Source organism: Pipistrellus hanaki (assembly GCF_964339955.1).
Source record: "Pipistrellus hanaki genome assembly, chromosome: 1".
NCBI lineage: Eukaryota > Metazoa > Chordata > Mammalia > Chiroptera > Vespertilionidae > Pipistrellus > Pipistrellus hanaki.
The window spans coordinates 26606278-26629134 of record NC_140503.1 but is presented as its reverse complement, the minus strand read 5'-3'; the positions used below and the strand labels follow the sequence as shown (position 1 = coordinate 26629134).

Here is a 22857-nt window from a genome sequence, read left to right as displayed (position 1 = left end):
ATTATTCTTAGAATGAGAAATGATTGCATACCTGTAATAATGAAGTGTTTCTTCTTTCAACTACAATTAAACTTTGTTTTCTTCTGTTGACTCTAATTAAACTTTCTTTTAATTCTTACCGTTTTTATTCTGGTAAATTAAAACAATTTTTAAATAATCAAAATTTTTTATTTGTCATTGACATCAATATAAATTAAGTAAAATATTAATTCAGTTATTCCACTGCACTATTACAAAAAGTTTTCCAATTTTTCCATAAAGTGGCCACTTCTAAATATAGTCAAAACAATTTAAACAAAAGATTATTAATTTAAAAAAAAAGATTAATTTACAAATATGAGAAGACTTGGTCCTAAAATGCTTTTCCCCACCAAAGTATATATATAATTGTTGGTCCAAGAAAATCTCAAAATCTTACTAGAATAACATACTATAAACAAGTGATGAAAACAGTAGCAATTCTTCAGATTTCCTTTGGCAACATTACTTTTTTTAAAAAAAAATGTATTTTCATTGATTTCAGAGAGGAAAAGAGAGGGAGATATAAACATCAGCTGCCTCCTGCACATACACATCTCCTCCTCCCGCCCCCACTCCCGCTCCCCAGGGAGATCGATTTGGCAACCCAGGCATGTGTCCTTTACCAGAATTGAACCAGGGACCCTTCAGTCCACAGGCTGACGTTCTACCTACTGAGCCAAACCCCTGAGCCAAACTGGTTAGGGCTGGCAACATTACTTTGGATAAAAAGTTCCCCAAATAAGCCCTGGCCAGTGTGGCTCAGTTGCTTGAGAGTCATCCCATGCACTGAAAGGGAGGCAACCAATCAATGTTTCTCACATTGATGTCTCTCTACCTTCCTCTCTCTCTGAAAAATTCAAAAACACATTTTAAAAAGTTCTACAAAAAATGCAATGTAGATTTTTTTTTTCTAAGCAAATAGTCATTTTAAGCTTGAGATATGTAAGGAGATATCCTAAAAGAGTATTAAATTGACTGTAACTACCAATATCAGTCCTTAAGGTAATTTCGCTAAATAAGGAATTGAGGGTATTTTTTTCTGCACATTGGTTGGCTGGTGCTTAAGATAGTGCCCTATCAGCCTTGCTAACTCGGGTGCTCATCCTTAATTCTAGAGCTGGATATTACCATCAACAACTTAAAAAAAAAAAAAGTTCTTCAGTACCTTCCAGGCCTATTATCTTTGAATTTCTTTCCTGCTATCCATGTGCTTCTTGGTGGGTAGTTACCAACATAAACAGAATCTGCTTCCCCTGGCAGCTCTACCCATTTGTACCAAAGACTGGATGGCACTGGCTTGCTCCATCTCTAATCATTTACCTGCATCAGGATCCAGTTTAATACTGTTCCTTTGTGGCTATTTCAGATTTTGTGAAAATACTCCCCACTGCAAAAGTACATAAGAACACAAACATTCAACAACAATCACCAAAGAGAAAGTACGGCACAAAAGGAAGGCCTCCATGGGTCTGGGGCAGTCACTGATGCCAGGAGGCCTACCTCCTCAAATGGAGCCTTTCATTACCTCCTTGCTGGTAAGAGAAATAGCAGGAAAATGAGAGTTTAAGCTTCATTTTTATTTCTGCCTTCTCCCATATTTCTGCCATCCTCTCAAACCCCCAAACGTCTTAGAAAAGGAAGCTCTTCCATGGTCTAGGCATGGGAACGAGTCTGAGCTGTGGCTTTAGGTTGTCAGAGATACAGCCATGCCACATTCCAGATTCAGTCCCATTTTCTGAAAGAATCCAGATGTTGGCACTATGATGGTTTTCTTAAGAGGCGAGGGACAAGCCACTGTGACTCCTGGAGTTCAGCTCCAGGTGAAGGTTGTCTGATTGGGAGACAATACACTGTGAACAGAGAGGGTAGAAACGAGTCCAAACTGCCACAAATCAACCCTGCCATAGCTTAGTTCTCCTAGGTAGTATGTCTCAGAAGGAAAATATGAGCTTGCAGGTCCTGAGGGGGCACTTGTCCTGTGATATCTCTAGTAACTGGCAAGAACAGGAGCAAGGTCAATCTGGGCAAACGCAAGGCGTTTCAATGGCTGTGGCAGAAAGCTGCCAAGTCTGGAAGGTGTGCTCCAGGTTTGGCTGCCCTGAAGGATTGTTTTGGCAGGGAGCACTGAGTAGTCTGCTCCACACTTCTCAGGTCCAGCTGCCACCACCTGTTAATCCATAGGGATGCCCAGCAGGTCACAGCTGACATCCCATAGCCGCCTTGCGACTGTCATATTCCGAGCCTGGGCAGTGACCCACGTCACACGGCAGTCACTAGAAGGGAAAGAGAGAGGTTAAGAATGGAGTCTGTCCTCTGCCTGGGATAAGGAATAGGACAGAAAAACAACCCAAGGATGACCTGTCCTCTAGGCCAGGGGTCCTCAAACTTTTTAAAGTGGGGGCCAGATCACGGTCCCTTAGAGAGCTGGAGGGCCGGACTATATGAACTACTAATTCCTACTGTGCGCTCACTGCCCAAAAAACCTGGCGGGCCGGATCAGACTCCTCTGCGGGCCGCATGTGGCCCGCGAGCCGTAGTTTGAAGACCCCTGCTAGGCCCTTCAGAGATCCAGTGTTTGTCCTAGCTCTTCATCCTCCAATCTTTACCCCAGAGACAATGTAATTACCATTTTTTTTTTTAACTTCCATTCTCTGGAATATTATCTCAATCCATTGAGATTTTTTAATTGATTTTAGAGAGGAAGGGAGAGAGAGAGAGAGAGAGAGAGAGAGAGAGAGAGAGAGAGAGAGAGAGAAACATCAATGATGAGAATCACTGATCAGTTGCCTCACGCTCACCTCAAGCCCACAACCCGGGCAAGTGCCCTGACCAGAAGTCAAACGGAACTGAACTGTGACCTCCTGGTTCATAGGTCTACACTCAGCCACCGAGCCAACATCAGCCGGGCTGTCATTACCATTTTAGATCTCATCAGACCACCTCTGATCAGAATGCTTTGTTTGACATAAATGCCTATCATTTAGTCTTAATATTCTCCTTTGTATGTATATATTTAATTGTAATATCAGTGCCTGCTTGATATGTATGTCCATTTTGTTCAAATAAATCTCTAAGGTCCATTCTATAGGATCTTGTACAGTGTCATGGACCTTGAGATCCTGCTATTTACGTTGGTCACAGATACTTAGAATGGTAAATAAAACAACACTAAACACTTATTTCTGGTCCAACTATTTTTAAACTAAAAATAAGAGTAAAGTCAGCTTCATAAATAATGAAAGAAGAAAAAGAGGACAGCAGCAGAAAAGAAATGGTAGCAAGGCACCCCGTGTTTCATACACCTTCTCTTCGTGGCTGTAATTCTAGTTATTTTAAGTCTCCGTTAAATGCAGGGCGATATCCCAACTTTGCACCACCCAGAAAATTTTTTCAAAGATAATACTTTTATTCAGTTTTGTATTTTCTGCATCTGGAACACAGTAGATATTCAATGAAGGTTTGGTTTTTTTGTTTGTTTTGTTTTTAAAGGCCGTTATGGCTAGAATGGACATTTCTGAAAACCATTTGTTTTTTTAATATATTTTATTGATTTTTTACAGAGAGGAAGAGAGATGGATAGAGAGTTAGAAACATTGATGAGAGATAATCATCGATCAACTGCCTTTCGCACACCTCCCGTCGGGGATGTGCCCCCAACTAAGGCACATGCCCTAGGGAATCGAACCCGGGACCTTTCAGTCCGCAGGCCGACGCTCTATCCACTGAGCCAAACCAGTTTCGGCTGTTTTTTGTTTTTTTTTAATGATTGAGTAAACAGATCACAATCTTTGAAATAATATAAAAAAACAAATTTTAAAACTAACAACCTCAAGAAAACTGCTTCCTGGACATACTAAGCAAATTCCAAAGGTAAAAAGCTGAATTGCTAAATCTGAAATCGTGACGTGAAGCAATTCCCTGACACCGTGTCCAACACGACCGTGCGGGCTGTGGGCCGGCCGCAGGAGCGTCACCTGGAAACCCGTGAGGAATGCCAGTTCTCAGGCCCCACGCCAGACCTACTGAATCGGAATCTCTGGGGAGAGGCCCAGGAACCTGTTCTTCACCAGTTCTCCAGATGGCTCTTAAATGCACCAAAGTTTGAGAAAAATGCCTTAAATAAATCTCTGCTTTAAGAAACAAGCCTTAGAAATAAAGTGCTTAGGTTTAAGGAACTCACCAGCACCGCCTGCCATTTCTAAGTAAAAAGCTCATCACTGAGAAGCAAAGGTCTCTGGGAATGACTTGGCCTCTGCAGCCTCCTCTGCACTGTGCCTCCCGCTCTTCATCGTTTTCGGTGAAGGGCAAAGGACACACTAGGCATGAAAGTGCCTTGGAAGCTACGATATGCTGTAAAAATGATTCAAATACTACAGCCTGGCTCTTCCGTCTTCTCTTTGGACCAGGAGCATCCTCAGATTTTAGTAAATTCCCTTCTTGCTTATGCTAGCTAGAATTCAATTCCATTGCTGTGGAATCAAAGAACCCGAAGTTATACACACTATTTTTCATGTATGCTGTCTCAGTTAACGTCACCATCAATCTCCTAATAACTCATGCTTGAACCCAAGTCACCAAATCTTCCCCTGCTCTCTCACTCAATTAAGTCAACAAGTAGCAAAAATTCTGCCTTTCTCATCTAACCATTCTTTTCATTCCAATTGTCATTACCCTAAATTAGGAACTCATTATTTCTCACTTGGGATACTTAATTCATTAAACAAAGTCACCAGGGATTTTTTTTTTTAAAGCACAGACCAGATGATGTCTGTCTCTACTGAAAACCGTGGCTCTTCTCAGTCTGGCATTATAGGCCTTTCATGATCTGACTTCCTACCTCCAAACCCAATCTTAATTTACTTATAGACCACTCTCTAAAATTTCAGGTCATTTCCATAAAATCTTGAAGGTAGAGGTAAAAACACCCTAAGAATTTGATCCTATGTAATATCTGGGATTTTCTTCAATATGGGATAAGAAAAATATGGGAAGGGTATTTGCTTCATGAGGGGTTTCAGGTTGGGATGGGGCAGGATTGGCCATGGGTAATGGTTTTTGAGGCTGGATTATGGGTATACGAGAATTCAACATGTTATTTTGTCTAATACTGTGTATATTCAAAATTCTCTAACAAAAAATTTTAAAAAGTCTTTACTTATTCAAGAAATGAGTCCACTGCAGAAACCAGTTTGGCTCAGTGGATAGAGCGTCAGCCTATGGACTGAAAGGTCCCGGGTTCAATTCCGGCCAAAGGCATGTACCTTGGTTGCGGGCACAGCCCCAGTAGGGGGTGTGCAAGAGGCAGCTGATCGATGGTTCTCTCTCATCAATGTTTCTAACTCTCTATCCATCTCTCTTCCTCTCTGTAAAAAATCAATGAAATATATATTTAAAAAAAAGAAAAAGAAAAGAGTCCACTGATAATATTTTAGTCCTGAAGACAATAAAGAAATACAGGTTTAAATTCTTTAAAAATGAATGAATGAATGAATGAATGAATAAATAAATAAAACTAGGATTCTAACAAAAAAAACAAAGAAAATTTACAAAATATAAAAATAAAAGAAACAACCAGAAAGCATAAAATAAAAGATGATATGAATAAAATCAAACCTAGCAATTACCACACAAAAAAAAATGTAAATGGGTCAAATTCCCCTATTAAAAGGTAAAAACCTTAGAATTAAAGGATAAAAACTATGTTATAGACAATGTGCTTTTTTAAAAGGGTACACAACACCAAACAAATCCAAATTATTTCCTTTAGGCAATAAAATTCCAAAAACAGATACACTCCTACCTGAAATGACTCCCACTTAGGATCTCAAGACCTTCTGCCAAGGCACAGTGCAGGCTGGTCTGGGCTCCCTGCTGAGGGGTCTTGATGAAGCAGGAGAAAATCCGCCACAAACATCTCATGAGGAATGAGTGCCGAGTCAATTCCGAGTGGACTGTGCCAGGGTGTACAGAATACACTGAAACGCCAGAGCCTGGTGGGGGTGCCATGAAGAGAGGGGGAGACAGGACTTAATGTTGCTGAAGGGCCAAAGAGAGCAGAGGACATGAATGCACACTGCCCTGTTTCAAATCCCAGCTTTACCCCTCATTAGCTGTGTGACCTTGGGCAAGCTCTGGATGATGTGACTCAGTTTCCTCATCTGTGAAATGGGGACTTTCATAAGATCTGCTCCTCACAGGATTGTTCTGAGGACTCAATGAGTTCATATGTACAAGAGCTTAGAATAGTGTCTGGTGTTGTTCTGGGGGGTGGGGTCAATCGGTGGAAAAAGGAGACATATGTGATACTTTAAATAATTTTTTAAAAAAAGTATAAACTGGGAGCGGCCAGGCCTGGAGCAGCGGCTGCCAGGCTGGGAGCGGCCAGGCCCGGAGCAGCGGCTGCCAGGCTGGGAGCGGCCAGGCCTGGAGCAGCCGGGTCGGGTGCGGCCAGGCCCGGAGCAGCAGCTGCCAGGCTGGGAGCGGCCAGGCCCGGAGCAGCTGGGTCGGGTGCGGCCAGGCCCGGAGCAGCAGCTGCCAGGCTGGGAGCGGCCAGGCCCGGAGCAGCTGGGTCGGGTGCGGCCAGGCCCGGAGCAGCCAGGCCCAGAGCAGCCTGGTCGGGTGCAGCCAGGCCCGGAGCAGCAGCAGCCAAGTCCAGAGCAACTAGGTCGGGAGCGGCAGTGACCAGACCCGGAGCAGCTGGTTGTGGAACGAACCAGAGCAACAGAGGCCAGGCCTGGAGCAGCCAGGCCCAGAACAGCTCGCTCCTCGCCTGCCCCTGCCCCACGGCTGCCTCTCAGACATGGCTGGAAACTTTTGTGGGAACTTGAGGGTCTGCTGAATCAAGTGATGAAGGCTTATATCTGGATGTGTTGAGTTAGTATAGCGCTGGGGTGTTGATCTGTGAGTGCCTTGGGTGGGGCCTGGATGAGGTTGGTTGACCTATTTGGAAATGTCTTTTGTGTGAAGTGTATCATTGGGCATGTGGAGGTATTATTGATATGAGAAAATGCTAAGTAACTGATTTACTATCTGAAAAGGGATTTACTATCGGGGAAAGGGAGGGAGGAAGAGACTGAACATAAACTGTGCACCTATGGATGAGGACAATGGGGGATGGGGAGGGGGTCGAGGGTGGGGTGGGAACCTGGTGGAGGGGGGAAGAAATGAGGAACCTTTGTAATAATATGAACAATAAAGATTTAAAAAAAAGAATAGTGTCTGATACATTTATACATTTACCAGTATAAATGGCATTCATACATACGCTATTTTAGGTCCCCAAGTCTTCATTGGAATCCTTGGGGCCAGAAATGCTTCCAATTTTTTTCTGTATTATAAAGGTAATATGATATACACTGAATGGCCAGATTATTACGATCTCTGAGTGCATAATAATCTGGCCACATGAATTTGTGGCTGGGTGAGGTCTGGCCAGTCTGGCCAGGGCGAGGGGACATGGCCTGCCTGCTGATCAAACTACTACATACCGTGTTTCCCCGAAAATAAGACATCCTCTGAAAATAAGACCTAGCGCATGGAAAGATAAGACATCCCCTGAAAATAAGACCTAGTGCAACTTTGGGAGAAAAAATTAATTTAAGACACTGTCTTATTTTCGGGGAATCAGGGTAGTCAAGATGACAATTTGATATTAGTCTTTTATTATATAGGATATACACTGAGTGGATAGATTATTATGCGTTCAGAAATCATAATAATGTATACTCAGTGTACATATATATATTCTATTACCTACTCTCCCTAGTACAGGTGAAGTTTTGTTGCCCAATGTGTTCTAGCGTCAGCTTATACAAAAACTGAATTTTTAGTCCTTTGTAGATTGCACAAGTGACAGATAAAGGACTGTGGATTTTTATTTATTTTCCACTCAAGATGTACTCTTAATGACCCATATTTTATATTCTATGTTTGAACCATATCGGCCCTCTCTCTGTTTCTCAAACTGAGCCCAGAACTTCATGCATTCCCCCTGCCCCCCCCCCCCATCTGGACTGCTCCCCAGCCCCCTCAACCCACCCACACTGTAACCCATTTAATTTCTAATCAGAATGTCATGCCCTGGGCATAGACTGGACATGTGAACAGAACTGACCAATGGGGCTCCTGTGTCTGAGACCTTCGGCCTGAACTCTACTCACTTCAACTCCTAAGCAACTCCAAGTGTCCACCCTGGATTTCCTTTGTCTTTACTGGAAATCCAGAGTGGATGATGCTAAGGAACTGTGTTTATTTGTGACTGCAGTGTCCCCTCCTCAAGACCCTCTGCTGTAAGGGAGACACGCCCCACTCCCCACCCACCTTTGCACTTGCTTTATCCTAATGACTGTATCTAGCGCCAGTTCAGGTCCCTCATTTCTACTTAGTTTCACTGTGAAGAAAAAACCTTGACTTGCTCATGAAGCCTGAATTATGACAACACCTGTGAAGTAGTCCCATTTTACATATGAGGAAGGAAGCCTCGAAAAGCTAACTTGCTGCAGGTCACACAGCTAGCAAGTGGTGAAACCAAGCCTTCAGCCTCACAGTCAGAATGTCTCATCCCCTGACGGCCATCTCCAATGTTCACTAATGGGCGGTTAACTAAACCTAGACCCGGTTACAGTCCTGGAAGCAGGCGCCGGCCGGAGGACAGGCTCCAGAAAACAGTTTCTATTCCTGTGGCTTTCATCTGCTTCCCCGAATCCCGTCTCCACACTCATGGCTTCTCAGCCTACCTTCCAGCCTCCGGGCCAGCTCCTTGGTGAAGAGAATGTTGGCTAACTTGCTATGACAGTAGGCCAGACCCGCACTGTAGAATTTCTCGCCCTGAAGATTATGGAAATGGATCCTTCCCAGGAGATGTGCTAAGGAAGACACATTCACTACCCTTGATGGGGCTGATTCCTTCAGCTTCCCTAGCAACAGATGGGTCAGGAGGAAGTGACCTGTAAGAAAAACTAGAATTAGCCAATGCAGGGGTGAAGGGAGTAGCGGAGAGTAGGGCTCAGCTATGGGAAGCAGAGGACTCAGGAATAAGGCTATTTGCCTCTTTAATTCATTGTCAATGACAGAACAAGTTCAGTGCGGGCTTGAGGAAACAGAAACAGTCAAAGACTTTCAGCTGGTGTGCCGCAAGAATTTTTTAAAACATGCAATGCCTAACTATTTAGTCAGGTGCATTCACCTTTTTCACTTAAGATTGTCAAATTAAAAAATGACAAAAAAAAAAAAAAAAAAAAAAAAAAAAAAGACAACAGTAGCTCTGGATGGTGTTGCCCAGTGGTTAGAACGCTGGCTTGCACACCAATGGGTCGCAGTGTGTGCAGAAGGCAACTAGTCGATGTTTCTCTCTATCTCTCTCTTTCCCACCCCCCTCTTCCACTCTCTCCTAAAAGCAATGAAAAAAATATCCTCAGGTGAGGATTAACAAAAATGAATGAATGAATGAAATGACAACAGCCTACACAGCCCTCTGGTGTATAAGCCCTGTCTTGAACCAAAAATATATAGGTCATATAATAGTTTCATTTTCTTGTTCACATTGTATAATAAGGTTGCATCTGCTTGGTTAATTGTTGATACCAGAAATCCTTATATAGAAGTATAGGCCCCTGATTTTTTATTTTAATCTTTATTGTTGAAAGTATTACATATGTCCCCATTTTCCCCCCCATGGATCCCCTCTAGCCCTCCTTGGCCTCCTGCCCCTAGCCTTCACGCCCTATTGTCTGTGTCCATGTGTTATATATATATATATGCATACAAGTTCTTTGGTTAATCACCTCCCAACCACCCGCCCTTCCTCCACAAGATTCTGTACTCTGTTCCATACTTCCATGTCTCTGGATCTATTCCATCCATCAGTTCATTTTGTTAACTAGATTCCACAAGAGTGAGATCATGTGATATTTGTCTTTCTCTAACTGGCTTATTTTGTTCAGCATAACACTCTAGGGACACCTGATTTTTTAAAGTTACTTTGGACCCAAAAGTTAATTATTATTATTTGTAAACCAATCAAAATTAATTTTTTTTTGTCAGATTGGCAAAAAATACATTTTTTTGGTGCCACAGAATCTTAGTTATTAGTTTATGTGTGCCGTGAGATGAAAAAAGTTGAAAATCGCTGTTGTATGAGGTAGGTCTGGATTATGTGAATATGAAGTCCCATCTCATTCCAACCTTGAGTAACATCACTCTTTAAGAGCAGGCAGCCTCTATCTGATGCTGACCACAAGGGTCACTACAAAGAATGCAACACAACCCTCAATACAATTATGCTGTTCAAAAAGGCCCCGCGGTAAACCAAATCTGAATCACAGATTAAAAAGTGGTGGAATTGAGTGAGCTTTCAGGCAGGACCATGATATTTATTATTTACTTACTAGAGACCCAGTGCATGAAATTTGTGCGCTCGGGGGGTTTGGGGGAAGGGGTCCCTCAGTCCGGCCTGGGCCCTCTCGCAGTCTGGGAGCCCTTGAGGGATGTCCGACTGACAGCTTAGGCCCAGGGGGAGCTGGCCTGAGCTGGCAGTCAGACATCCTTAGCACTGCTGTGGAGGCGGGAGAGGCTCCCCCTGTGAGAGCGCACTGACCACCAGGAGGCAGCTCCTGTGTTGAGCGTCTGTCTGCCCCCTGGTAGTCAGTGTAAGTCATAGCGACCAGTCATTCTGCCATTAGGTCAATTTGCATATTAGCCTTTTATTATATGGGGTGGTCTATTATGGCCGAGAGGTCTAAACACACTATAGAGAAGACCCAATCTCGCCCCTAAGTTTTCCAAGGGGAACTTCAGGCTCCTTCTAGCTTTTGTAGTGAGACCAGATTTCTTACCCAAGTGGTTGACTCCTATGTGCATCTCAAAGCCATCTGCTGTCCTGGAGTAGGGACACATCATCACTCCTGCGTTGTTGATCAAAATGTGGAGCTGCTTTTCCTCTGTAGGGAAGAGGGGATGGAACCATAGCTATTACATCTTAGAAATCTACCTCACACCGAGGCAGGAAAATGGAGATGCAGGACTTCAATCTTTCCTCCACGTTCCCTTCATACTAACTCTGTATTGTTTTTATTCTAAGGCTGTAGTTGAATCTGTCATACTTTTACTATGCAGGACAAAATTCCATCTTACACTATCAAATGGCCTTTTCAAGATTTCCAGTTCAGGAGCTAAGTACTTACTCTCTGCTTCTGGGAAGTGCCCCATCCACCTCTCCCAACAGAAAGACTTCCCAGTTGGATGGGAAGATTCCAAAGCAAGAGAAGAAAGGACACTCTGTATGCACCCCCACCACTGAGATTCAGGCACCAAAAGAAATACTGGCTTCACCTCTTTGTTGCATCCGCCAACTTTCTCTCCGCGTTTCCCTTTCTCATGTGGTTAGTAATTTCTGACTAAAAACTCATTATGCTGGAAGTTCTTTTTCTTAGGAGGCCTAGCTCCCTGGCTTATGAGGGGATATGCCTACAGAATGCTCTTGGATTTGCTTTTCATGTGATACTACAGGGTTTTATGTTAATTTGTCAGCTTGAGATTCTTAACACTATTCGGAGGTGTAGATTCCCCCGCCCCATAGATGCCAGCTGGGGGTTCTAATTTCCTGCGGATGATTCTTTATCCATCTGTGTCCTGAAGAGATGATAAGCTTCTTTGTCATGTACCTCAGCTGGTAGCCTGGGCTTTTTTAAGTTCCTGTACCATGGGCCAGATGGCCTTTTCCGAATCCCAACCTTCCTTATGTGGAGCCTCGGATACAGCTCCTCATCTCCAGAACCTAAAACCCATGTTGAGTTCTGACACTCCTGTGAGATTTTTGGTTTTAGTTCTTACTTATTGCCATGACTTATCAGAATTGAATTTATATTTCTGTCTCTTGAGGATTTCCCTTTGTTATCAATGAGTTCTGCTATGAATCAAAAGGTGTTTTTGTTTTGTTTTGTAATAATTTATCTGGCATTTCTACATATCAGACAGAAAGAGGGATCTTTTCCTTTTATCTAGGTCACAAGACCCACAACAGTCTCAGGTTCTGCACTCACCTGCTAAGAAGCCCTCAGCGAAGGCTCGAATAGATTTAGTATCAGCCAAGTCCAGTTTCCGCACGAATACCTGTTGGTTCCCTGTCATGGTCTGAATCTCTCTTGCCACCGATTTCCCCTTTTGCACATCCCGGCAAGCTATATAGACACGTGCTCCTGTCAACCAATGCATAAGAGACAAACTGTCAGCTTTGTTGTTGAATGGGTATTACAGACTTAACTAGAGGCCGGGTGCACAGATTTGTGCACTGGTGGGGTCCCTTGGCCTGGCCTGCACCCTCTTGCAATCCAGGACCCCTTGGGAAATGTCGGAGAACCAGTTTTGGCCCAATCCCCGCAGGCCAGGCTGAGGGATCCCACCGGTGCATGAATCTGTCTGAGATTCATGTCTGTTTCATGTTTTCATGCCTGTGTGTTAAGCATCTAGTGGTCAGTGCACATCATAGCTACAGGTCGAACAGTTGGCCAGTCGCTTAGGCTTTTATTATTATTATCTCTGAATGCATAATAATCTGGCCACTCAGTGTATACACTATATAATAAAAGGCTAATGCATACATATGAGCCTAACCAGTGGTCAAGGACAACAGGAGGGTGGGTGCATGTGTGGGGAGGTGTGGGGGATGGGAATGGGGGAATGAGGACAAATATGTGATACCTTAATCAATAAAGAAATTTTAAAAATAAAAAAAATAAAAGGCTAATGTGCAAATTGTCCCCTCAACCAGGAGTTCGACCAGCAGGCAGGCGGGCCAACTGCCCGTGTCCCCTCCCCCTGGTCAGGCTGGCCAGACCCCCCACCTAGGCACAAATTCATGCACTGCCCCAAATATATATATTTGATTATGTATTCAGAGATAATAATCTGGCCACTCAGTGTATACAGATACTGATGCTGGATGTTATTTCTAGAGTTTTATTTATTTTATCCCTACTTCACAACAGAGGAATCTGATAAGTAAATCAGGAAAGAATACTGATAAGTAAATCAAGAATCTGATAAGTAAATCAATCAACAATACTCATTTAGTGCCCGTTATATAGAGAGCATGGTACTAGGCTCACAGCAGCAAATCAGTGTGGCACTTGGAATGTTCTTGAATTCCAGGATTGGGAGGAAATAAATGAGAATGGTCGTCATTGCGAGGTAAAATGGCAGTGGCAGCGGAGAATTAGAAATAAACTTGCCTCTCTGAGCCAGCTCTTTGGCTGTCTCCTTCCCGATGCCTGTGTTGGCACCAGTAACCACTGCCACCTTCCCTGGAAGCTGGGCAGTCGATGTACACACCCCGTTGGATAGCATTTTCCTGTAGACACAGAAGGAGAGCTCATCAGCTCTTTATTTTCCTTGTTTCAACCAGAGGATCCTGCAACCCCTCATGTCTTCAGATCTCAAGGAAAGGTTTGCTTTGGTTCCTTTTTTTTTTTTTTTTTTTTTTTTTTAATATATCTTTATTGATTTCAGAAAGGAAGGGAGAGGGAAAGAGAGAGAGAGAAACATCAATGATGAGAATCATCGATTGGCTGCCTCTTGCACTTCCCCCTACTGGGGATCAAGCCCGCAACCTAGGTATGTGCCCTTTCCAGAATCGAACCTGGGACCCTTCAGTTTGCAGCCTGATGCTCTATCCACTGAGCCAAATCAGCTAAAGCCTATGGCTGTCCTTTTTTAGGTTTAAGGAAGGTTGGAGGAAATAAAACAAAAGTTTTCTGTCCTCACTCAAGAATAAAAGTGAGGCTATTACAGGGTAATAATAATTAGAGCAACTGCCCTAACCAGTTTGGCTCAGTGGATAGAGCGTTGGCCTGCGGACTGAGTGCTCCGTGGTGGAGCGTGGACCTATGAGCCAGGAGGTCACAGTTCAATTCCCGGTCAGGGCTTCCCCAGTGTGGGGCATGCAGGGGGCAGCCAAACAGCGATTCTGTCTCATCATTGATGTTTCCATCTCTCCCTTCCTCTCTTTTTAAAAAAGCAGCCGTTTTTTGCTGAGTGTTCAGAGGGGAGGATGAGGGGCAAGGAGGAGGTAGGGAAGGGGGAAAGAAGAGGTGAGTTCAATAAGAAAGAAGAGAGTGTAATCCTGCGCGCCTGCAAGTTCCAACCCAGCTTCCGCCCCTGCACCACCCGCTCCGCAGTGACTGGCTCGCCGTCACTGCTGGTGATTTGCTCAGGCCAATCAGCAGGCGGCCGGTTTTGCAGCTCGCCGCAGATTCTCCGGGGACACTTAGCCAGCTCTTGCCTGATGTATCACCAGGTTAACAGAGCACTACCCTCATCCTCCCCGCCCCGCCCTGAAACCCCGCGGACTGACTCCGACCCCTATAATCCTGCTCTGAGGACGGGGTTGGGTGCAGGATATCACATTTTCTCCTTTAACAACATCGCCCAGAGAAAGAGCCGCATCTAAGAGTAACAAGAGAGCAGGAATGGGCTGCACATGTCACGATTCCCATCCAAGGCCAGTTTCGAAAAGCAGAGAGTCGAATGGCTCCATTGTCCTCTACAGGCTGGAAGCAAGAGGCCAGTGAAGGCTGGTTCGAGGCGAGGGGGCTACGGGGAAAACGGTCTTGAGGTGCACGCCTTATTCTGGGATCTGAAACCCCCAACGCTGTACACTTAAGTGTCTGAGGTAGAACTGCACTCGGGGTTTGCAGGAGCCGGAAGCAAAGGCTGCTTTAGAGGCAAAAGTGGAGCCAGAGAAGCAAAGCAGGGTGCTCCGGTATGCAACATAAATGCAACATTTCCCTCGTCCTGGGGTCTGTCTGATGGTGTCGCCCTCCCAGCATCCAGGGCAGCCGATCTCCTCAGACCAACCAAACCCGGCCTAGGCCGACAGGGAGCCCACCGGGGAGTTTTTTTCCTTTTCCAGGAACAGAGCTTCCGTGAGGATGGATGCCTGCCCGCCCCCCCTCCCTTCGCCCCCGAAGATTCCCAAGAGAAGACATTACATTTGCACAGACCTGATTTGGGGTGCAGCGATGAACAGGAGAAGGGGGAGGAGGGGGAGCAGCAGGAGCAGGACCCCAATCATCTTGAAGCGAGCCGCACTGCGAGATGCCTCGGCGGCGCTCGCCAACTGTGGTTTCCCTCCCCTGACGACGCGCCCTAGTACTTTCCCGCAAAGCCTTCTGGGAAATGTAGTCCAAACCCTGGATGCAGCTATCAGGCAGTGAGCTTGCTGTTCCCAGTCACTGAGAAAAGCTGTACCGTGCGCCAGATACACTGCAGATCCCCAGTTATCTAGCGTCCAAGGACTTTGGGGTCATCCAGCCAGCTCTCCCACAACCCTTCTGGCCATCTGCGGTTTTTGGGAAATCTCCCCAGCCCTCTAGCTCCCGGTGCCCAAGTCTAGACTCCAGTTGGTTCACTTTCCCCCCATCATTGTTAGGCAGTTACCACATCGTTTGTCCTGGAGATCAAATATTGGCATCTGGGATATGTTTTAAGGCCGATTACACAGAAGAGGAGCGGTTGGAGTCTGACCGTTGGAAAGGCAGGGAGAGGTGAGAATTCCTCCTCCTTGGGGATTCCAGTGGAGCAGAAGCAATTGGTTCCTGAACCCATTCCCAGGAGAATCATTTGATTGTGTCTGTTTTGATAATTATGATAATTTTCCTGGTGTTTGACAAAAAATCGATAATAGAATATAGTTTTCTTGATGGCTTCAGTTAATTATGTGAACTCCCAAGATAGCAATGAATTTCTCAGGTTATCAGTACAGTTGGTTTTGCCAATTCATGAAACTGTTTAATCCTGCCTTCAGGTCATGATTATGACCTAAGAATAAGCAGGTTCCCTGTTCAGTCATTTATTTAAGCTTTGTCATCTGGGGCTTATATCTGGTTTCCAGGGGGTGAAGGTGGGGGATGTTTAAGTAGTCATTATCTGGCTGTGCTTCCTGATGGCACCACCCTAATGTATTCTGGATCTTTCTTCCAGATAATTCATTTCAATTTTTTTGAAAGACATGTGCTCCAAGGTCAATCTGAATGATGAGAAGAATATGGAGCAACTGGCATTCTGATACAACTTGGCAATTTCTCAAACTGTTAAATATGTTAAAAATACTCCTATTATTGTGACTCCTAGGTAATTTTCCAGGAGAAATAAGTTATTCATAAAGATATGTATATAAATGATCATAGAAGCTTTATTTGTTATAATAAAAAAAAAACAAGCCAAATGTTCATCAATAGATGAATGGATAAACAAATTGTGATATATCCACATAATGAAATACTACTTATCTATAAGAAGGAATAGAGTTTTGATGCACTTAACAGCTTGAATGAGTCTCCAAGTAGTTATGTTGAATGAAAGAAGCCAAACCCTGCCCCCCCCCAAAAAAAAGAAGTGCATACTTATGATTCCATCCTATACAATAAAAGCCTAATAGGCTAACTGTCTGGTCATCCTCTCATTCATTCAACCATTCAAAGCATAATATGCTAATGCTATGCTAAGGCTGCTCAACCGCTTGCTATGATGGGAATCGAACCTGGGACCTTTCAGTCTGCAGACTGACGCTCTATCCACTGAGCCAAACCGGTTTTGGCAGATTGTAGATTTTGGTGATAAAAAGTACACCACTGGTTTCCCAGAGATAGAAGGAAGTGAAGAAGGATGGGAGGGTTTTATCAAAGGAAATGAAGAAACCTTTTGGGGTGATAAATATGTTCATTTTCTTAACTGTGGTGATAGTTTCAAGACTGTATACAAATGACAAGACTCATCAAATTGTGTACTTTTAACATGTACACACTATTACATGTCAGTTATACCTCAATAAAGCTGTTAAAATTGGAGAAGTGGGAACTGATCAAGTACCATACCACTGAGACGTTAAGAAACATAAGAACTGCAACATGTCTGCTAGATTTAGCATCATATAAGTCATATGAGTGCCATTGTGGAGAACAGATTCAGAAAAATGGTGAGTGGGAGCCTGATTGGAATAGGCTGAGGAGTAGTAGAAAGAAAGTGTAGCCAACTCTTTCAAGCTGGAAAGAGAGAAGCTAGTATCAGGAGGCCTAGGTGGGATGGCAGGAGTATTTTTAAAGAGGAGAACATTTAAGATAAAGGGGAATTAGGAGGTAATTAATTGAGTCATGCCTTGAGAAGAGGATGGGCTAGAGAGAAATTAATGTTAGGAGGAAAGGCAGATACGATGAGCACAAATCCCAAAGACTTACAAACTTGTTTCCAGGATAATGAAGAATTTTCATTCTGATGGTACATGTGTGTGCACAGGTGTGCCTGCGTATGTGCACCAGGAAACTTGCTGAAATTGAGGAGGGTAGGCATGAAGTTTAAGAAGCGTAGAAAATGTTTAAAATAATCATCGTGGAGATTAAGGAAATAAAAAACAGATGGACAGTTTTATTGGAGGCCCTAGGTGATGTTGGTGGCTATCTACAGGGTTGGACAAAAGTAGGTTTACAGTTGTTCATATGGAAAATAATACAACAATTAATAAATAATAATACAAGAATAAACTCTGCGTTTCACATACTAACCCTTTGCCCCACCCTGTGTTTATAATTGCATCAATTTGCATGGCGATGTAATTTTTCTGTAGCAGTTCTCATCAGCCAGCTGCACAGAAAAGACAGATGGGTTTATCAGCCTTTGGGGCCGAAAGACAAATGGGCCAGGAGGCTGAGGATATTGGTAAGAGAATGAATGAAATGATGAAATCTCAGTTGGGTAATTCAAGTAATTGATGGCAGTGGGGACTGAGAGTTGTCTGTAGGTCCTCCTGGGGTGAAATAACTGCTATGTTAGGATTCATGTCACAAGAGAGCCGGGTGAGCAGGACGGTAGCAGGTCTGAATGTAGGACTTCAGCGGTGGATGGTTCCAGGTACTGGCAGCTGAGGGGCAGGGATAGGTAGAAGAGAAAGTTCCTGGAGTTGAGGAGATCAAGGGCCCAAGGGCCTGAGGAACAAGGGTGTTGCTGGCACATCTGTAAAGGTAATGACGTCTCTATAAACATGTGTGTACAAATCTCTGTGTAGACATATGTTTTCATTTATTTTTAAGATATATCTAGGAATGGAATTGTTAGGTCTTAGGTTAACACTGTGTTTAATTGTTTGAGGAACTGTCAGATTGTTTTCCAAAGATGCTATACTATTTTACAGTTCTACCAGCACTGTATAGGGTTTCAATTTCTCTACCTCCTCGTCAATACTTGTTTCTGTCTGCCTATTGATTTCCATAATCCTAGTGGGTTGATTTACATTTCCTTGATGACTAAAGAGTCTTCTTTTTGTATGTACTTATAAGCCAATTTATTATTGGAAGCATTTCCTTGGATATATGTCTATTCTGGTCCTTTGCCCATTTTTTAAAAAAAATATATATATATTTTATTGATTTTTTACAGAGATGAAGGGAGAGGGATAGAGAGCTAGAAACATTGATGAGAGAGAAACATCCATCAGCTATCTCCTGCACACCTCCTCTTGGGGATGTGCATGCAACCAAGGTACATGTCCTTGACCAGAATTGAACCTGGGACCTTTCAGTCCACAGGCTGATGCTCTATCCACTGAGCCAAACCAGTTAGGGCTCTTTGCCCATTTTTAATTAGGTTATTTATAATTTTATTGTTGAGTAAAGTCAAGTCAAGATTTTGAACCCAGGAAGTCTGTCCCCACATCTGTAGGCTTAACTCTCATGCGCTCCTGCTTCTTCCTATGCATCATGGTTACAAAGTGGTACAAATTTTGTTACTATTTATTCTATGTAAGAAGTTGTGTTAAAAGCTGGAAAACAGTTTATTTAGAGGTGAAAACTTGTAGGGAGCGGTTATAGGGTCAAGTCTCGGATTGACCTGTGGCAGAGCCACATACAAGTCCCGGCTTGGAGGCAGAGCCCTCCTAGCACAATTAAGCTTGACCTTATAGTCCTCCCTTGTTCCTAGATAGCTAATGGGCTGTGGGAGGTGCAGCAAGTGCTGCCAAAACAAAGCTTGAGTAATGAAATAGATTTGAAACTCTCAAGAACATTGTAAACATGTTGACCACTCCCCTTGTTTTTGCTTTGTGTGATCTGACTATAAAATAAAGCTTCCGCTGCAGGGGTCTGCAACCTTTAAGACATAAAGAGCCAGTTGGACCCGTTTCTGAAGGAAAAAAACCCACACAGAGTGCCAGGAGCGCCGGAGGCGGCGGAGGTAAGGGATACAGCTCCCCGCCACCCGCTGCTATGGCGCTGCTACTGTAGGCCCTGCTGTGGGAGCTGTGGCAAAGCTTCAAAAGAGCCACATGCGGCTTTGGAGCCTTAGGTTGCCGCCACCTGGCGCTGTCACTGTTTCCTCATCCAGGCAGTGATCCACCTGGTCCCAACTATATTCTCTTATCTGTCTTCTTTAATCTTTCACCGCCCCTGCTCAGGTTCGCCCCTAGCTGTGCTGGATGCAGTTTAAAAACTGTCTTGGTTTGAGAAAATATGCTTATAGCACCTTCAGGAAGGAAGGGTAAGGAGAGACAGTTGAATAATGAGACATGGCTAAATTATACATAGTTAAATTGCCTCATATGAGAAAATAAAGGAATTTGGTTGGGGGGTTTAGGTGAACAATCAAAAAGCATAGAAGACTTAAGAAAAGAGTTAAGCCGAAGCCGGTTTGGCTCAGTGGTAGAGCGTCGGTCTGCAGACCGACCAAATAACTCTGAAACAACTTGTTCATTTTGGTTAAATTAATCATTTTGATATCACAAAACAAAGCTATTTCTCACACTGGTGTTGAGACACTCTTAAACGTGTATTGACAAATAAGCAAAGCCATCATCATGACCTACTTTATTACTGTAATTGACACCAAAAGAATTATGGACCAATCCAATACTTGCTTTTTTAGGGACTTTCAATCTGAGATAGGATAGAAATATATAGTAGAGAGGACGATGAAAACACCAGAGGAACCAGTGCAGGAATGGACCTGAAATTCACGGATGAAGAACTCACTGAGGGCCTGCAAAGAACTGAGAAGCACTCTTCCTGCTACATGAATCACAGGTCAGAAGGTAACGCCATCCTCGGAGGGGAGGGCATGTTGTGAAGCTGGAAAGCTGCTCCATGACTTGACCTTTGGTTTGAATTAAAGTGGCATCATAATGCACTGGCCACCTGGTCATCCCTGTCCTGGTTAATCTAGAAAGTAACCTCTTACAAATTAGAGCATGAGGAAGAGTTATAAGCTTCTCCTTTTCTCCCTGCCCTTCCTTCTTAAAATAGCAGATTCTGTGAATGTCTTAAAATAACAGATTTCTCTGAATCCCTGGAGCTTACATTGTATGTATGGTAGACTTTCCAAAAAGGTTTGGGATGTGAAGAGTTTAATAACATAAATAACAATACTACACTTTAAACAGCCCTATTGTTCCTGTCCTTTAGTGACCTTGTCACTGAAATTTTTCACCAGTCACTTTTGTCTATGAGCTCTAGTTCCTGATATTTTTCTTAACTTTCTCTCTTGACTTAGCTTTAATGAGGTCTAATTAACAAATAAAATTATAAGATATTTAAAGCTTACAACATGACAATTTATTATTTTTTAAAAAATCTTTATTGTTGAAAGTATTACATATGTCCCCTTTTCCTCACCATTGATCCCTTTTAGCCCCTCCCCCACCTCATCCTCACCCCAGCATTCACCACACCATTGTCTATGTCCAAGGGTTATGCATATATGAATACAAGTTCTTTGGTTGATCTCTTCCCACCCATTCACCCATCCTCACCTTCCCTCTGAGATTCAACAGTCTGTTCCATGTTAACTCTTTTCTTTTTTTAAAATATATATTTTATTGATTTTTTACAGAGAGGAAGGGAGAAGGATAGAGAGTTAGAAACATCGATGAGAGAGAAATATCGACCAGCTGCCTCCTGTACACCCCCCACTGGGGATGTGCCGGCAACCAAGGTACATGCCCTTGACCGGAATCGAACCTGGGACCCTTCAGTCCACAGGCCGATGCTCTATCCACTGAGCCAAACCAGTCAGGGCTTCCAGTGTAATTTTAATTTGCATCTCTTTTATTCTGAGTTAGGTTGAAGAGCCACTTAAATTTCCTTTTCTGTAAACTGTTATTTCCTTTGGGCTGCTTATTCTTTTCCTGAGTGATTAATAAGAATTCTTTATATACTAAAGAAATTAAACTCTTGTCTACAATACGTGTTGTGACTGTTCTCCACCCCATTTCTCCAGCCTCCCTCTCTCTCTCTCTCTCTCTCTCTCTCTCTCTCTCTCTCTCTTTCTCTCTTTTCTCCAGATTGCTGGACCCTTCTTAATGCTGGTACAAGAACCCCATCATTTACCTTTTGTTCTAGTGATTTCTCTGACTATTCACCTGCATGTATCACATAACTTGAATTATTATAGCTTTGTAGTATAGTTTAACATTTGGTAAAACTAATCAATCACCTAATGGTAATCTTTGGGAAATAATATTTAACATGTTTTTAATAAAACTATTTGTATATTCCCATAATTCTAGATGTCTCATATGCCTTCTATATCTTCTCTATGTTGCTCTAGAGCACTACATGCTATTTCTTTGCTTTGCAGACGAACTCAAGATAAATTGAGCATCATCTCCACAAAAGCAGGGGATCTTGAATTTGACTCAGTAAAAAATGCAGAGCTCAGAAGACATTATTACAAAGGTACCCTTATTTGAGCTATCAGATGTATGTCCCTTGCATGACAGCATTGTCTGTCCCATTGGTTGGCTACAGCCCTGATTACATGGGAAAGGGAGAACTCTAAGCAGAAAGTACCAACAGACCTTGTTTTTACCTATAGTCTATGAGGTGCGGCAGACCAAATGTGTTGGGAGGAAAGGACTCTGTCCAATCAGCAGGACCATGTTGGCCCAGTGGACATCAACTTCTAGGAGGCTCTAGCAACACAATCACAGGAGCTTCTGGAACGTTGAGGTCTCTGCAGTTAACCCTCTAGATTTCTGCAAGGAACGGGAGCCAGAGTGAGAGAAGTGGGAAGAGATGGGAGAGGCCCCTGGGCATCAAGAGAGATTCCACCTGTAAATGATCTGATTACTCCTTGTTCTATTTATCAGGTCCTTGGGATTCCCAAGAGGCAGGAGTACTTGGAGTACGTGGCACAATGCCTGGCACCAATAAATATGCAGTAAGTATATTTTAAATAGACGGATGAGTGAGGGAGTGGGTACCTGCATGCCACGGGAGCCTTCTTTCATCGAATGTGTCTTTCTAGGGCCTCCAGTAACTTCACAGGGAGGAGCAGAATGGGGACATGACTACTAAGGTCTTGTCCTGATTCCTTTGTCCTGTCCTATTGTCCTGTCCAGGAGAGAAATGCTGAGTGAGCAAGTGCTGTGAGCCCTGCTCATCTATCTCCAGAGGGCTCAGAAAGTTTCTAATAACTTTTTTTTCTTGTGTTTCCTCTTTTTTTCAATAGCATTCAATATCAAATTGTCACCCTCATTCATTACCTCCCCCCTTCTACACCAAATCCTTGGGTAATGCGAGGGAAACAGCTAATTTTAACAGCCATCTCTTATACAGTGTTTATTATGTGCTAGTCTCTGTCTCAAGTTATCTACCTATTTAGTTATCTGTTTAATACTTAAAACAGGTAGGTATATACTTTTATTAAACCCTTTGTACTAGTGAGGAAACTGAGTAACACAGTTTAGTAACTTGCTCGGGGCCATCGAGCTTGTAAGAAGATCAGTTGAGATTCGAACCAGGAAGTCCATGCACTGAAACACATAACTTTTCTTGGTATGTTCATGGATGTGTTCATTGA

At 43.4% G+C, this 22857-nt stretch overlaps 1 protein-coding gene across 2 annotated transcripts; it reads right to left on the bottom strand.

Moving 5' to 3' along the window:
• Positions 1–497: 497 nt before the first annotated feature.
• RDH11 (retinol dehydrogenase 11) lies at positions 498–15223 on the bottom strand. 2 transcript variants are annotated; one of them, XM_084867113.1, is made up of 7 exons: positions 15018–15223; positions 13248–13366; positions 12060–12215; positions 10854–10958; positions 8757–8966; positions 5822–6011; positions 498–2294 (listed from the first exon to the last, which is right to left on the bottom strand). In XM_084867113.1, the coding sequence occupies exons 1-7, from the start codon at positions 15086–15088 to the stop codon at positions 2192–2194; spliced, it is 954 nt and encodes a 317-aa protein (XP_084723239.1). In that variant the 5' UTR covers positions 15089–15223; the 3' UTR covers positions 498–2191. The 2 variants fall into 2 exon arrangements, with proteins under 2 accessions (XP_084723239.1, XP_084723240.1); XM_084867114.1 differs by lacking the exon at positions 10854–10958 and having other exon boundaries at positions 15018–15160.
• Positions 15224–22857: the final 7634 nt, after the last annotated feature.